General features: G+C 39.4%; 1 protein-coding gene across 1 annotated transcript; it reads left to right on the plus strand.

Annotated features, from left to right (window-relative positions):
* The first annotated feature begins 1,100 nt into the window (after nucleotides 1–1,100).
* Nucleotides 1,101–16,726, plus strand: LOC118811815 (disintegrin and metalloproteinase domain-containing protein 10-like). Its single transcript, XM_036576331.1, has 16 exons — nucleotides 1,101–1,337; nucleotides 5,555–5,705; nucleotides 6,503–6,621; nucleotides 6,787–6,945; nucleotides 7,037–7,137; nucleotides 8,064–8,222; nucleotides 8,390–8,482; nucleotides 8,682–8,865; nucleotides 9,008–9,171; nucleotides 10,655–10,838; nucleotides 11,366–11,516; nucleotides 13,317–13,500; nucleotides 13,664–13,772; nucleotides 14,051–14,271; nucleotides 15,072–15,198; nucleotides 15,702–16,726. The coding sequence occupies exons 1-16, from the start codon at nucleotides 1,271–1,273 to the stop codon at nucleotides 15,887–15,889; spliced, it is 2,361 nt and encodes a 786-aa protein (XP_036432224.1). The 5' UTR covers nucleotides 1,101–1,270; the 3' UTR covers nucleotides 15,890–16,726.
* Nucleotides 16,727–17,049: the final 323 nt, after the last annotated feature.

Consider the following 17,049-nt stretch of genomic DNA (forward strand, 5'->3'; position numbering starts at 1 on the left):
CTTCACAAAATCTAGGAATGCAATGACAAGTCTCACTCACAAATGGCTTTAAATTGGCTTGATGGCAAACACTGCAGAGGCACTGCTTTGTTTCAAGTCTTATTTGCAACAGGAATGCCCACCTACTAATGATGCACAGTTGTGTGTTTTCTGCAACCCCCCAAACAGGTGGTCATACAGCATGCATACTCTGCATTCAACTAAGATGCATGAGCCATGAGGGAAGAGTAAATGTTTCAAACCAAATGTACAGACATCCTAGTGAAAGCATGATTATATACTATCTGTATCATGTTGGTCTAGCCGTTGGCTTGAGCTGGGATGCCTCCACAGAGGCTATTTTTAATCCCAGAATAGCCTATTATTGTGATTCCAGTCTCCTCCCACCCAAGGAGCTGGCAGCCTCCACCAACATATCTAACCAGTGTGCCCATTTACAGCAGCTGTACTGATGTTGGGCCCAAGTGAACAAGTGCCAGACCCAACAAGGACAGATTCTTCTTTGAAAACGAAGCTTCAAGTGGTGTCTTACCAAGACAAAAGCGCTGTGTGGAGTGTGGGTTTTGGCTGAACAGTCTTTAAAAAATCCCTGTTAATGTATCCTAGCAATATAAACCGTTTTAAACATACACAATCTTGTCACAGGTTCTCAGAAGCTCTTTCGTGGGCTCTCCAGGAAAGCCCTGCTGAAAAAAACATAGAAACCATTAAAAGTTTCTGCTGGTTCTTGGTAGTTGTTAAATAATCACTAATGGCATTGTGTGTTTTCCTGATGGGTTGATATCACAGTGTAAAGGAGTCTAATAGTTCAGCATGTCTTCTGATTCCAGATGCATTTGATGGTTTTGTAATGGGAACTCCCATTAGAAAGCAAAATCATCAAAATTTAATCCTAATGGTTCTAATGGTCTTTTTTCAGCAGGGAGAGTGGACTGCTGGTTTAGCCTGGTATTAGGCTGAAGTATTTCAGATGACCAAAGACGGTTAACGTCACTCTCTCTGCCCAGAACATGTTTAATCTCTCTTCGTCATATACGAATTTAAGGATAGCTGCTTCGTCGTGTCACATATCTTTTACACGGTATCCTCCTTTAGTTTGAAAGAACGGGTGGGCTGTCTGGGGGCGCTCGCTCGCTCGCTCACTCACTCTGCTCCTGCCATCCCGCCGTTAACCGAGAGAAGCTCTATGAGAGAGGAAAGCTGTAAACACAGCAGGGCGGCTGCGCCTTAACTAGGACAATAAAGCGGTTTCCCCATCAATGCACTAACAATGAACTTAGCCGAAATGGTCGCGATAAAGCTGCTTTGCCTGTTGTGCGCCTTGGAATCCACTCAAGGTAAGTGTGACCGAGGTGTTGTTTGAGAACAAACGTGTTTTTTTTAACCCGAGATAAATCTGGGTAACGTTAACGGGAGATGAAGAGACGCAGCTGGCGCGACCAACACCGTTAGGTTAGCTAGCTAACTGGCTAGCGAGCGGACGTGCTAAACGCCGAATTGAATTGTAAATCTTTTATGCGTGCAAACATACATGCTTTCGCCATTGTGAGCGATGAAAACAGACATGGTTGTCCATATGGCATTCAGCATATTGAAAAATATTTACTGTAAGCTAGCTGTCGCTCAGTGTTTGGCAGTCGGTCGCTGCTGGCTTGCTGACAGGCTAACGGAGTTAGCTTTAGCGGGGTTTTCTCACTGAGCCGCATTAGCTGACAAGACTCGGCTAGCATCGTCTAAAATGGATACAGAGCTGTTAGCTCGCTACGGCTACGGTTAGCAAATTATATGGCCAGTTAGCCGCTACAGCACTCATTGTTGTAACGTTGCCTGAATTTCCCGAAAATCTGTGCATTTGTCAGCTTGGACGAGTCCGCTTTCTTCGAAAGCTGCACAAACACCACTGTAACCTGCAAAATAAATGTTGAGCTGGCCAAAAGTGAGACAGTTTTATTAGCCGAAGTGTCAGTGTTATTGAGCTAAACGTCGACCGCTAGCTAGCTACCTAACTCATAAATAGGTTGAGGGGAAATATCTGTATTTAGGTGAAAGCATAATTCATTGTTCATAACATTTAACGCCGTTTTGTTGTCGCTCATCGACGTTTCAGGCTGTATTAACAGGCTAAATGTTAGCCGTGCAGAGAGTCCGTTTATTTGCAGTAGGCTGGCAACAACTGATGTAGGAGCGACCCGTTATTTTATTGTTTTCTTCGCGGAGCTTAGCTGAAGCCTGAAGGATGTGTGGCAGTAAACAACTAGGCCTTTGTGCTTTAAAGACTTAGTTAATCGTCATCTGTTTACGCGACAGTATTCATTTCCTTTCCTTTAAGATTAAATTTTAATAGGATGTGAAGTACAATGGAAAGTGTCAGCGACGAGCCCAGTAATGGCTTAATTTGCCTCTCAGAATTCAGTACCATTAATCATTTTGCCCTGTTTATATGCAGCCGAGCTAGTACATTAACACTGACCTACCTTGAAGAGTCAAATAAAATTATGCAATGTGTCTTCACTACTCTACTTCTCATACATGGGTGGTGTTAAATTATTAAGTTGGACTTCAGTGAAATCCACAGCGCTTTGGCACGGGTCAAGTGATTTTTCATATTTTTCTACAGGCTTTCTTCTGCTGAAATGTGCTGTACGTTTCAGTAGATCAGTAAATTCAAATTCAGCCCAACTTCACATCCGTATTGATATGCTGTAGTGCATTTTGGCTTCTCAGAATTCCTGTTTACTCAGTCTGAGCCAAAGGAGTTGCTTGTGTCGTCTACAATAAACTCCTGAATTAGCTGATAGGGTTACCTATAGGTAACAGTAGGGGTGAATTGGTGAATGCACATTTTCACACTCAAAGTGTAAGCCTACAAAAAGAATCAGTCATGTGGAAATGACTCCAGTGAGAGACTGTACATGGTTGTGCCTAATATTGTCAGAGGCCTCTTTCAAACAGTGTTTAAAAGCAAAATTTAGAGTTAACACTCGTACAAGAGCTTTAAAAACAAAATAGAGCAAAATATGCTGTATTTCCCAAATGATTTATATGAATGAAAAAAAAAAAGTTCTAAGCAAAGTGATTGAGTGCAAAGTTAGACCAAACAAAACCAAATCATGTTTTAGAAAGCTGGATTGTTTGCCTCACACTTCAAGTACTATAAAGTTAGTAAAATCAGTCTAGTTCAGCTAACAAATGCTAGATTGCTAACTTTTGTAAAATGCTCTAGTACAGTTACTTCATTTTTGTGTGCGTAGTGACACCCAGAACCGTTGTGTTTTGGGTTATTGTTTTTTTTTCCATTAAATGATCATTTTATACTGTGTTTAATATTAGCTTTATGACCTAGTATGACTGACTGATCTGATGAGTTTGGCTGCCAGTTATTAAGGGTGTAATGATTTAAGTACAACGCTGAAAAAATGCACTGTATCAAAATTTGAAACATATGCTTCTCAATCTGTTTCATGTCCTTTTCTATGGTCGTCTTTTATGGGAACAGTAACTTAATTATTGCTTAGTGTCAGACTTTTGTGTAGGTTTGTGATGTTTCAGTTTTGGTTCACTGCAGATGGACACGTCAGGCACTTTAGGATTTTGTTTATTGTCCATAGTTTAGTTGCACTTTCATAATATTGCTCATTTGTGATGCTTAGTTTTGAAATAGATTTTTCTATTTTGTGTGCTAAACAAAGCTGAGTAGTATATAATTAGAGCTCTTTTATATACACATTTTTAAAATACTTAAAATAAAACATGTAACTGATTCTTGAGCACAGAATCAAAAATCAAAATGTACACTGTTGTGTATATACTCTGAATCGATAGCTTTTTTGTGAAAAGAAAAAGAAATCGGTGTTGTGAACACGGTTTCAAGTTTCTCTAACGTGTTTAGAATGAGGATTGGATGCAGCGTCCACATTACTTAGTTTTTACTAGCTAAGCATAACGTGTGTGCATTGGTGAGGCACCATTTAGTAAAAGTGGTGGTTTAAATTTAATGGTAACTAAGGTCTTGGGTACAAACCTATTATTTTGAGTTAAAAATAGCTTTAAAAAACAAACCTAAACATCTAACTTAATTTCACAGGGAAATATAAATGATGTGTAAGTAACAAGTTGATGTGCTCTGTCAGATATATAAGTAGCGACGCCAAGTTTGTATTACTTTGTTTGGGTTGATAATTGAATATGTTATAACTCAGTAAAAGAGTATCACTTCTACAGAATAGTATTTGTTAGCATTTACACTACATCTCAGACAGATTAGTCCATGTTGCTCACTGAAGCCAAGACCAAAGACTGTAGCAATGTGAAAAGCACCTGCTTGTGGACAGACATATTTAAAAAGAAGTGAAGGAAAGCCTTCTTCACAAATACTGAAGTACCTTTGGAGATACAAACCAGCAATGAAGGAGCGTGAATACTTATTCATAATAGCCATGATCTGTTATATAACTCTGACTAGTTACACCACAAAATGGCTCCATATGTTGTGATAACACATCGGTGGGCAGTGCATGTCACATGAAAGTAGTACTATCTGTATCATCTGTACATCATCTGTACATCATGTATGATGTACATCTCAGCTCAGGCGATAAGGAACAACCTCCACAAGGGGTGGGCAATATCACAGTATGTTATTATTTATTAGTAACATGATGAACAATGCCATAGTATGCTTTTCTGAGTGTATTGAGCCTATCATCAGTACATCTAGGGCACTTAATAACTGCATGCATCATAAGGATTAAGACCATTTATAGAGAACCTGTGAATAACAACAACCAGAATATAAGGACTGGATAAACTGCATGGCAACAAGTAACTGATTGGATGTCATCCTATTTTGTAATTGTTTTATTCATCTATTTTTACCAACTAGTTGATCCTCCTGTTTCTACATACATAGACTATTTTTTTAATGTTGAAGCCTTGTTTTCACAGTTTTAGGGGTTTTGCTAATATTTACTGCTAAGAAATGTGAGTGCATTGCTAAGGATGTGTTTGAGAAGGCGGATGTGGCTTAGCTTTATTGCTTACTAGGCTAACGTTTTTAACTGATGTTAGCTAGATCCAGAAACTGTGTTTCTGTGTTTTCAGTTGTGTTCCTCTGCTTGCCATTTTTTTTTCGCACTACTAACCACTTAACACCAGTCATTTTTCATTGGTCATTTTTAGTGTTTTTCCTTTCCCGTGGTTAGCTATCTATTTATCTTGTGGGTAATAAAATTTTGTCAGAATATACGTCCCTGTTTGCTGGTGCGCTTTGTTTGTTCCAACTTCTTCACCAACCTCAGAGAAGCAAAATATGGTGATCCACATCGAGAGTCACTGAAGTATTGTGATGATATAGTTTTGATGTAAGAACACCATTCTCAGACATTGATTATGATATAAAATAAACTTTCTGTACTGGAATTAAAAAAAACTGCACCTCAGAACTCTTAGTGGGATGCTTCCCTTGTTTTAATGTTAGCTCTGTGCCTTGTGGTTTACAGTTAAATTATATATGCCAAATGCTGATACCATCCAATCTTTATTGTGTCTTATACAGGTTACTATGGCAACCCTTTGAACAAATACATTCGCCACTACGAAGGTCTGTCCTATGACACAGACTTGGTGCACAACAACCACCAGAGAGCCAAACGAGCGCTCTCTCACGAGGACCGGTTCCTTCGTCTGGAGTTCCATGCTCATGGAAGGTGTGAATTCTTGACTGTCCCACATGAAGAAAGAAAACCTACCTTTCGAGCAAAGGCAGTACTCTGTACTATTAAACTAACAGCAAAATGACAAGTACTTTGAGAGCATTTCATGTATTTATATCCAGAAGATTGTTAGGGTACAATTACATGCAAATAGAAAGAAATAAAATGGCGTCTCCTCCATTTGAAATGTTACAGTAGCATTTTGGCTTTAACAGACCGAAAAAAAGAGTTAATTTTTCAAATTGACCTAATTCCTAATTCCCTAATTTAGGAATACAATGTCAAAACGACTTACTGAATATCTTAAACTGTGCTATTAGTTTGCCATTTCTAAACATTTATTTTCAGAATCTCCTCAGTAAATCATAACTGATGATTCTTTAGCTCAGGATCAGTGACACTTAATACACTGGAATCAGTCTCATACACAGTTTTATTCCAAATATGAGTAAAAGGGTTATAAAACAAGAAAACCTAAAGCAGTTTAGATGAGATCTTTAATGACCTTTACAGAACCAGAACCACGCATCTGCTCACAGGATGGAAGGAAGGACATAGTGTGCACACAAACAAATGGACAGACAAATCATCTGTCCCTTAAAGAAAGGTAGCATTATGAGCTACACAACCTCTTTGTTTCTGGAAAAAAAGAATAATGCAGGAAAAGATTACATTTTGTGTTCTTGAAATTCTTCTTTGAGAAGAACACTTCCTTTGCTGAAAGGTTCCTCAGAAGGTTCTGAAGCTTTGCCACATTATAACTGTTTGCTCGTTTGGGATTTTCATTACAGGCATTTTAACGTGAGGATGAGGAGGGACACCAAGCTGTTCTCTGATGATTTTAAGCTGGAAGTGTCTGGAGAAGAAATCAGCTATGACACCTCACATATCTATACAGGGGAACTCTATGGTGAGAGAGTTGAGCTTAAAAGCTCTTTTCATTTTTATTTTTGTGATATCTGTGTTGGAGCAATTAAGGCAGGCTGAGCATCGCATTAGGGAGGCTGTGAGCATTTTTCACATTAAGAACAAGTGGAGTTTGAGAGATGGACAAGTCTTTTCCTCTCACTTGCAGGCGAGCAGGGCAGCCTGACTCATGGCTCTGTTGTCAATGGCAAGTTTGAGGGGTTCATTAAGACACATCGTGGGACTTACTATGTAGAGCCCGCTGAAAGATATTTGGAGGACAAAAATGTGCCATTCCACTCCGTCATCTACCATGAAGATGACATTAGTGAGCATATTCATCCTATATAAGTAAGCATGCAGTAAATTCTAAAATATGTGCAAATTGTCATATATTCTTCATTTGTCTTGCCTCTTAGACTACCCTCATAAGTATGGACCTGATGGTGGTTGCGCAGACCACACAGTCTTTGAGAGGATGAAGAAATATCAGGCTTCTGCTGTAGAAGAACCAGCCAAGGTCAGTCACAGTCATATATCTGAATACAGTTCAATAACCTTAGTGCTGTTCTGAAACATTATATTACTCCTTTCATTGGCTTGGAACAATGCTTTTACGGCACTCAAAAGCTTTAGTGAAGAGAACTCAACAAAAAAGCTCAGAGCCTTATTTTTCTGTTTGTTTTTTTTGTTTGTTTGTTTTTTCCCCCAAAAATCAAGCATTATAGTTAGCTATATTATAATGTTACCTAAATTTAAATTAATAAATTTCAGTGTATGCAGTGTTTAAATTCAGACATGTTGAAATATTCAGTTACAAGTTTAGAATGCTGGAATTATTGTGATGGTGAAGTGCCTCTAGTGAAACTCATTTCACTTTCAAATAACTAAGACCTGCTGGTTCATTGTAGATTCTGCTTTTCTGATAGCTTAACAGTCTTAGGTTGAAAATGTGTGCAGTAGGCCAGGTCTTAGAGATAAAACTGAGCAGTTAAACGTCTTCTCCTTGCATGTTGCACTGATTGTTGACGTTATGTGGGAAGCAATTTCAAAAAGATGCTGTGGACGGTTTCACATGCCTTGGAGGTGCTCCAAGGTTGGCAGAGCTGTTATGCAGCAGGGAAGGGACCGGTAATAGGGGGAACTGGCTTTGACTGACATTAAGCACATTTAAGAAGATAAATAGAGGGAAACGAGTACCTCTTGATTATTCTGCAAGCTTTGGAAGAGGCTGTCTGTCTTGTGGTGGGTTCATAATCTGTATGTAAACTGGTTTTGGGTGGTCTTACTTGCATTTTAAACATTTTAATGATTCACTGATCATAATAAATATATATGACTTTGTTGAACAATAAAGGGAAAAAGAAAAACATATTTCTCAGATCAGTATATTTTAAGTCAGTTAATTAATTGACTAAGTTGTTAATTAATTTCATCGATTTACAGGAAATAAATGTAGTGTCAAAGAAGGAACCATCAGACAACCATGTGTTACAGAGAAAAAAGAGAATGACTCAGGTGGAGAAAAACACCTGTCAGCTCTTCATCCAGACAGACCACCTCTTCTTCAAATATTACAAGACCAGAGAGGCTGTCATTGCTCAGGTAATAAGACTGCTGAGGTTTAAACCACTAGCCTCATGATCATACATGTTACACATGTCACAGTTTCGCTTCTAAGCTTTAAGCTATTACGCTAGTTTGACTGGTCGTTATGCTTTCTAGATAAATATTTGTGGTCATTGAATTTTTTTATCTCATTATTCTCTCAGATCTCCAGCCACGTTAAGGCAATTGATGCAATCTACCAGGGTACAGATTTTCTAGGTATCCGCAACATTAGCTTCATGGTGAAGAGGATTAGGGTGAGTTGAGAAGGGTTTTTCTCTCTGATGCTTTCAGCCTAAACCTCAGTGAACTGAACTGAAATGACTGCTGTGTCCTAGTAATTTTAAACTGGCTTTATAAGTTGTAGTTTTGAACTTGTTAAATTATTTAGCATATATAAATAAATACATTTTCTTCTGTGCAACATTATTGAAGAGCTGTCTATTTTCTTCTTAGATCAACACCACTAGCGACGAGAGGGACAGGTCCAACCCTTTCCGTTTTGCTAATATTGGTGTTGAGAAGTTTCTGGAGCTGAACTCCGAGCAGAACCATGATGATTACTGCTTAGCTTATGTCTTCACTGACAGAGACTTCGATGATGGCGTACTGGGACTGGCCTGGGTCGGCGCGCCTTCAGGTACACATCACCTTTCTAATGGGTGAAAATATTGCTGGGAAGTCTAGACTTAAAACCCGGGGTTTAAATTTTTTACTGAAGATTTAATAGATATGTCAGCACAACTCTCACAAGGAATCTGGTGGTTATTGTGGATTCTCAGGGAGCTCTGGTGGTATCTGTGAGAAGAGTAAGCTGTATTCTGATGGAAAGAGAAAATCGCTGAACACTGGAATTATAACTGTTCAGAACTACGGTTCCCATGTGCCCCCAAAAGTTTCACACATCACCTTTGCCCATGAAGTGGGGCACAACTTTGGCTCTCCGGTAAGTTTGAACGGCATCAATATTTACACATGTATAAACAAATTTAAGGTAAAACAAAATTAGGGTAGTTTTTTCCACACTTTTATATACTCCTTTGTAGGAATGCATCGATACCAATACTGATATCATGTATCGGGCCGGTACCATGCTTATTTACTTGTAATAAACAAATACAGTGATTGATGCTCTGCTTACATAGAGAAGTGTCACTGACTCTGTGACAATCGGACACAGTTGAAGTTGACAATCACTTTAAACATTCCTTCTTGGCAGATTTCTGCCAGGAATACACTGTGTGATTTTATCCTGTTTTAAACACACAAGTAACAGCTGCATCCCCAGTAGGGGTGGAGACACGTAGGCTAGCTAAGCTGAGGCAAAAAAAAAAAAGTCAACATTTGCTACTAAAATCCATGTATACAACAAGAATAGCAAGGTATAAGCGTTACAATGGGTTTTTTTTGTTTCCTTGTAAAATAGGCTGTAGAGAGACCGTACTGTCCTACCGTGCATATCACTGCCTGCTTTTAGCTTCAGTGCTCAGTGTTATCAGCTCTGCTGTTCCTTTTTGCTTAGTTTTTGGTGCACAGCTTGATATTTTGAATGAAGCAGCTTTATTTGAAATTGTTCATGGACAGAGCTGTCTGTAGGACTGCTATACACGCAGCATGAATGGAGCGTTTTAGTATAGTGCAAGCGTATAACTCACAAGCTTTGTCTGTACACAACGGCCTATTCAAACATACGGTGTGAGTGACCAAAGAACAAGATTTCTGAAAATGCACAGTGTGTGTCTGGCTTTAGAGGACATTCAGCTACAGCTCAACCAGCCAAAGAAAAGACTCTGGATAGACATAAAACTCCACACATGAGCTCCTCAGATGCGTTAGCCCCAGATGTGATTCCTGCTGTTGCTTAGCTACAGAGAGACACAACAGCAAAACTACAGCTGTTCTAATAAACTCTATGGTATCGGCGAGTACTAAAAAATGTTTTTATACTTGTTCTCAGTCTGAAAAGAATCAAATAGATGCCTTCCTATTCCTCTGCTCCATTGGTATTACAATAAACTGCCTCACCCTAGATGAAACTAGAAAAAACATTACTTACATGATTATTTCCCTAATGTTCTTTAAAGGTTCCCACACAAAAGCAACTGGTTTTTGGTTTTCCATAAACAGATTTTGATTAATGTCAAGAAAAATAGTCTGGTTGTTGCCAGCCTGTACTGCGTCATGCAGATGGACATGGTGTCCTGAGCATTATTAATTCACTGCTGCTCATCGCTTATGAAGCAGTCACTTGTCACTTTCCTTGTGATTTCTCTGATATCAATCTGTCCATCCACCCAACCTGCAGCTCATTTTTAAGATTACATCCAAATATATTATCCACATTAAACAAGAGTAAATAATATTATTTTTTATTACCATAGTCATGAAAGTCATGGACATTGATTTAAATTTTGTCCTTTTCTTATTAGCATGACTCAGGCCCTGAGTGCACTCCTGGAGAGTCAAAAAGCCAGGATAAGAAGGAAAAAGGCAACTATATCATGTACGCTAGAGCCACGTCAGGAGACAAGCTCAACAACAACAAGTTCTCAGTGTGCAGCATTCGAAACATCAGCCAGGTGCTGGAGAAAAAGAGAGGCAACTGCTTCGTGGGTAGGTCTCTCTCTTTGAATCATTTAAGATTATGGAGTCCAGATTATTCTTCATCCTTATCTGATAGCTAATGATAAAGGATCTGCCTTGACACCCCTTGTAGTGTATGTTGTATGTCAGATAGCACGTCATTCTGAACACAGCAGGTTCAGTATAGCTATTGTCAATGATATGGAGTGACAGTATCATCTAGTTTAAAAGCAACTCATCCATCTTCAGTGAAGTGGAATTTGTAAGGCGTTTTCAGCCTTTGTGTCAAATATGAATGCAAAAGGATCACAGCTTTTCTGCGGTGTGATTGATGCTGTTGTAATGCACAGATTTATGACGCATTGAGTTCTTCTTAAGTAACTCTTTCAAGTGCTCAACAGTCAGGCTCTCTCATTGCTTAAACACAGGACTCAACAAAGAGCTATCTTTGTAACTGAGCTGAATGCATCTCTTCATCTCTTCTGCTGTGTGTGTGCATGTGTGCATGTGTGCTTGCGTGCGCGTGTGTGTGTGTGTGTGTGTGTGCATTACAACAGAGTCTGGGCAGCCGATCTGTGGTAACGGCCTGGTGGAGCCTGGAGAGGAGTGTGACTGTGGCTATAGTGACCAGTGCAGAGACCAGTGCTGCTACGATGCTAACCAACCAGACAACAAGAAGTGTAAACTCAAACCCAACAAAGTCTGCAGGTACGCTCTCATGTTTGCTGTGTATGTAAATGTCTGTAATAGTAAAGATCAGCAATGGTGACTTTTAGTGCCTGAATACAGTTAACATGACATGAAAAATAAATGAATTCAATTTTGTAAGTCTATTCACAGAAAAAGTTTCCAACATATACTTAGTCAGGAATGCATTTTACAAGCCAGGATTGGGTCCACCGGTTATCCCCAAGTTTAAGTTTGTGTGTAAATCCCTTAGTTCATATTAGACAGTTTCAGACCATAGTTTTACTAAATTAATTTGTACCACCAAATCATAAGCCAAGTCTTATCTAGTAGCAGGCTTAAAATGATTACAAATCAGAATTACAGTTAGAATTGCAAATCCGAAAGCAACTTTTTTATTTATTAGATTTTATTTAGCAAAGTAACTGATTTGACTGTGCATTTGGAAAAAGGTTGCTCGTAGAACTTGCATGCTTCATTGCTCCTCAGCGCAAACGCTGCATGTGTGAATGGCCAACACTTGCTAGCTGTAGCAGTCACACTGCCACCTCACTCATGTCACACAGAGGTAGTATATGTGAAACAGGCCCTGAACAGTTAGATTTCTTCTTCACATATGTTGAGTTGATTGCTGATGTTAAGTGGAAAACAATCTCAGATGCAGTGGATGGTTTCATCTGCTTTAGACATTTCTAAGGTTGGCAAGGCTGTTAAGTAGCAAGGAAGGGGCTGGTGATAGAAGGAACTGCAGGAACTGGCTTTGACTGACATTAAGCACAAGTAATACACAGAAGGAAAACAGTTACAAGCTTTGGAATAGGCTGCCTTGTGATGATGCTTGTTTAAACAATAAATGGGAGAGAGCATGAGAGAACTTTTGGCTTTCTCGAGTCGGTGTATAAACATTTTGGATGAAAAACATATACAGTTTTTACCAAGTCCTTATTTAACACTGGTTTGTTTCAAACTTGTTTTAAGTTCAGTTGCACCACCATGCACTATGCCATGTCTTAACTAATACTAACTGATGTGTACAGCTAAACACTGTTGTTTTAATATGGCTATGATAAGTTCAGAACCAATCAGTAAACACGATGCCATGGAAACATAAATGGCAGCTTGCCCTGGCTTTCATGGGGTGGGGGAGAAAATTTCTGTATAGAACGGAATGATATGTACGCGGTTTTACAGTTGAACTGGATAAAACTGAATACTTGTAGGCATTGTTTATTTGTTTCTTTTAAATATTTTTTCATGATAAGCAAGTGTGAATGTGCAGCTTTTTAAAAATGGTTTCCAGCCATCTGAGAGAACCTGAACATCAGTCTAGAAGTTCCAGCATCTGCTAAAGTCTTAATAAATATGAGCTATAGATGTAAGCTTTGCCTTTGAAAGTTTACACCACTGTCATGATTACAGCTAGAAGTAAAACCACAGCACACAGCGTTCATATTTTTTCCAACCTTATCCATGAAAGTAATGTTAGCAAATAGCATGTGGTGTAACCGGTTTTGATATAGTAATGCCTACACCTGTACTTGGTGTAAACACTTACGTTATAACTAGTCTATATTGAACAAGCAGTTGGTGCAAATGACACAGAGCTCTTTAACTCTGGTCCTGGAAAGCATAGTTTATATAACTGCTCTGACACACCTGATTCAACTCATCTGTTCATTACCATGTTATGTAGGTTTGTTTGAGCAGGGAAATCACTAAACAGTGTTGGCCACTTGTCCTCCAGGACTTGAGTTGAGCCATGTTGTAGACTTTGTTAAAGGCAGTGCAAGTACTAGAAACTCAGTCTTTTCTCCCACTCAGTCCCAGCCAGGGCCCATGCTGCACTCCTGAATGCACATACAAGAGTCATAATGAGAAGTGTCGGGAGGAGTCGGAGTGTGCCCATCCTGGCACGTGTAATGGAGCCTCAGCCCAGTGCCCTACATCAGAACCCAAAGCCAACTTCACTGCCTGCCATGGAGAAACCCAAGTCTGCCTTAATGGGGTGAGTATGGTAATGCTGTGGTACTTGAGCATGACTGTGTGGCTTATTGTAAAAGCTGAACTTGAAGATGTCCAAGGCAAAAATACAGATTGCATCTAGTGCAATAGTGTCTAACAGAATTTCCCCTTTGTCTCTTTGTCTTCTCTTTCTCACTTTCTCACAGGGATGTTCTGGCTCTATCTGTGAGAAATATGGGCTGGAGGTGTGCACCTGTGCTAGTGTTGATGGGAAGGATGAGACAGAACTGTGCCATGTCTGCTGCATGGAGAAAAGTCAGTACCTTGAGTTGCTAGGCTTATTTCAGATTGTCTGTAATGCTTTCTGTTTCTTTTGCTAGTTTCATCAAGTAAGCATTTTGCACTTAACTTGTCAAGGTAGTGTGATCTATATTTCGTGCTCCATTTTGTACTTGCTCTGTGAGATTTTTTTTCTCTATGTTAAAAAAAAAACACGCCTACGCAGCAGTAGGCAGGCTCGTGCTGTCTTTAAGAAAAGGCAGTGAAGTACCATCATTCTGGGAATCACTCTGAGTCTTCTCTGCTTCACACAGTGAACCCGAGCACCTGCAGCAGTACAGGCTCTGAGCGCCTGGCCCGATTCTTCAATAAGAAGGTGACCACGCTGCAGGCTGGCTCTCCCTGCAATGACTTCAAGGGTTACTGTGATGTGTTCATGAAGTGCAGGCTGGTGGATGCTGATGGGCCTCTGGCCAGATTAAAGAAAGCCATCTTCAATCCTGAGCTCTATGAGAACATTGCTGAGTGGATAGTGGTAAGTCTTCTGACTGCAGTTTCAGATGCCAGTGGCCTTTTTTATTAAGTGTCTTACTTTTGGAACTTAACTGTTTGAACAGTATGAAATATTTTCTGCTAAATTTGCTAATTCCTATAATAATGGTTGTCAGTGTTTGTATGAGGGCAATGTTGAAAGGGAATTACACTGATTTTTCAAATTTGCTTAAATGTAAACAGTCATTCAGAGTGGTTTGATGTATTAAAAAAAAATAAATAAATAAAAAACTTATCACTGATTTTTTTACAATGGTGTTGATGTCTCAGGGGTATTGATGTCTGTAATGCAAATATAACCATTTTATTTGCAATCCAAAACCACTAGTGAACCTACACGTGTCATCACCATTAGTGGTAAATTAGAAAAAAGTTTTTGGTGATGCCATTAGTGGTAAATCTGAAAGAATACATTTTCAATGGGATCTCTTTTGTCTTAACACCCTGCATGTACCTCTCTACCATGAATAGATTATTTGTTAAACAATGTCCTGGGCATGAGGCACCATATTTGTAGCCATGTCACGTGATAACTTTCTGCGAGGGAACATTCAATTCTTTACATGTCTGGTTCTGGTCACCGCCACTGTGAACAGCTCTGCCTCTGCATGTTCTTCTAGAATGAAGGATATCACATCAACCTTTCTGAATGTCTTTATGTCTGAATGAATTATTATTATTATTGTTTTAAATTGGTGTAATTCCACCAAAATTTTTATCAGAGTTTTTATCTGTAAGTTTGTGTCTCTGAGTGTGTGTTAATGGATATCTGTAAATCTGCAGGCTCACTGGTGGGCAGTGTTGTTGATGGGCATTGCTTTGATCATGCTCATGGCTGGATTCATCAAGATTTGCAGTGTGCACACACCCAGTAGTAACCCCAAACTACCCCCTCCTAAACCTCTACCAGGTAATTTTAATCACCTCTTTACAGCATATCATTGCTGTCTGGAAAAAAAAAAGCTTTTTATCATTTAGTTAGTTAATTAGTTAGTACAGAATTTGAAAATGCCAGCTGCCCTTCAAATTGTGTGAAAATTTCACAGTGGATGGAGAATTATAAATATTTCAAAGTTACTTGGAAAAAAAATCTTGTTCTGTTTACTTGCTTTTAAAGTTAAAAATTTAAACTTAATTTAAATTTAAATTAAAAATTCCCGTAAAACTCCTGTAAAGTTACCATCTTGGAGATTTTGGTTTTGTCGCTACATGCAAGTTCTGTCTCAGTGTTGCATACATTCCAAGCGCTGTAATCGCAAGTAGTGCAGATTCCCTTGGAAGAGCTGGAAGTTCTGTTCATTTAGTTTTATTCATTAGGATGTGAAGGCAAACTGATATTGTGTCTTACTCAATTTATTAATAAAATTCAAGCTGTCCATAAAAGATGTGTATCTCCTTCCCCCCCTTCCTCAGGCACTCTGAAGAGGAGGCGAGCCCAGCATGCTAGCCAACAGCAGCATCATCATCAACATCACAACCAGAACCAGCACCCTCATGCCCATGGCCATCAGAACCAGCGTCCATCCCAGCGCCAGCCACAGCCCCAGCGCCACCACCGGCAGCCTAGAGAGAACTACCAGATGGGCCAGATGAGACGCTGAGACCACTGAAAAACCCAGCAAACCTATACCACCACTATCACTCCCCTCCCAGTGCCTGCCTACAGTGGGATAACAGTCACTTAAGTTTTCACTACTTCACAGCCAGATGTGGAGAATTCTAGTTTTAACGCACCTGGAAAACGCAAATTCTGTTCCAGTTTTCAAGAATTCTGAAATCCTTAACTATGTGCAGTTGTAGAACTCCAGTTTGATTTGATCTGGATTTGCTCCTTCTGGCTGTAGAACAAGGCTTTACTCCAAAGAATCCAACTGGACCAGCACATGGAATCATCACTACACTCCCAATCTAGCATTGCATCAACCAGGACCATTTTTAACAGCTGTATGCCAGAGCTACATGCTACAAATAAACAGTGTACTACAATAAGATCTAGTCTTTTTAAAGCAGCCTTTGTCGGTAGTCAGTTGTACAACAGGAATCGTTTACAATATTATGTCCAGCAGTCCGTAGAGGAACCTGGACTAGTTCATTATGCTTCCGTTCACCCTACAGTCTTTTTACTGAGCCACTAGATGATAGGAAATAGCTCTGCTCTGTTCAGAGGACTAAGTTCAAACTGCATAGATGTCTCCAGTTTCTGTACCGGAAATCTCAGCAGGGAAGACAAAATGAAAAACATCTCCAACTTTCTCTTTTGCCCTTGGAAAAAAAGTCCTATGAGCAGCAGACAAAAGTTTAAGCTTTCACTCATGAAGTAGTCTTATTTTTTCTTGTTTTCTTCTCTATTTCATACCCTTACTGTTGGCATGTTGAAAGAGTGCCAAGGTTTCAAGGACCAGGCATAGAAACAGCATCAACGGTATCAACTTTTTCCTCTGTTTGACTTTTAATTAACATTGACGCACATGGTTTAAGATGAAAGCATCTATTTAACGCCATCAATGCCAGGAAGTGAGGCAAACCTCATTTGGATATTTGCAGCGTGGTTCCAAAACAACATATTTTTCAATCAAGCATAGGGATCAAGCCTGATGTCTTCTTCATGCAACTGCCTACTGCGCCACTGTACAGAATTACAACTGTAAAGAGAAAAAAAAGAATTGTATTATATGTGAGAACAAAAGTATTTCTTCTACCGTTGGGAACAGAAATAAGTTGCCGTTTTGATCAATATTCTCAGGACTCAGACTCAAATGAA

The sequence above is a fragment of the Colossoma macropomum genome, unplaced genomic scaffold (genome assembly GCF_904425465.1).
Source record: "Colossoma macropomum unplaced genomic scaffold, Colossoma_macropomum, whole genome shotgun sequence".
NCBI classification, from domain to species: domain Eukaryota; kingdom Metazoa; phylum Chordata; class Actinopteri; order Characiformes; family Serrasalmidae; genus Colossoma; species Colossoma macropomum.

Excerpts from the sequence above, each read along its gene's own strand:
- LOC118811815 (XM_036576331.1), top strand. The coding sequence starts at position 1,271 with ATGAACTTAGCCGAAATGGTCGCGATAAAGCTGCTTTGCCTGTTGTGC. Across the intron at positions 7,138-8,063 it reads CTGTAGAAGAACCAGCCAAG|GAAATAAATGTAGTGTCAAA; the intron begins GTCAGTCACAGT and ends ATCGATTTACAG. Across the intron at positions 13,773-14,050 it reads TGTCTGCTGCATGGAGAAAA|TGAACCCGAGCACCTGCAGC; the intron begins GTCAGTACCTTG and ends TGCTTCACACAG.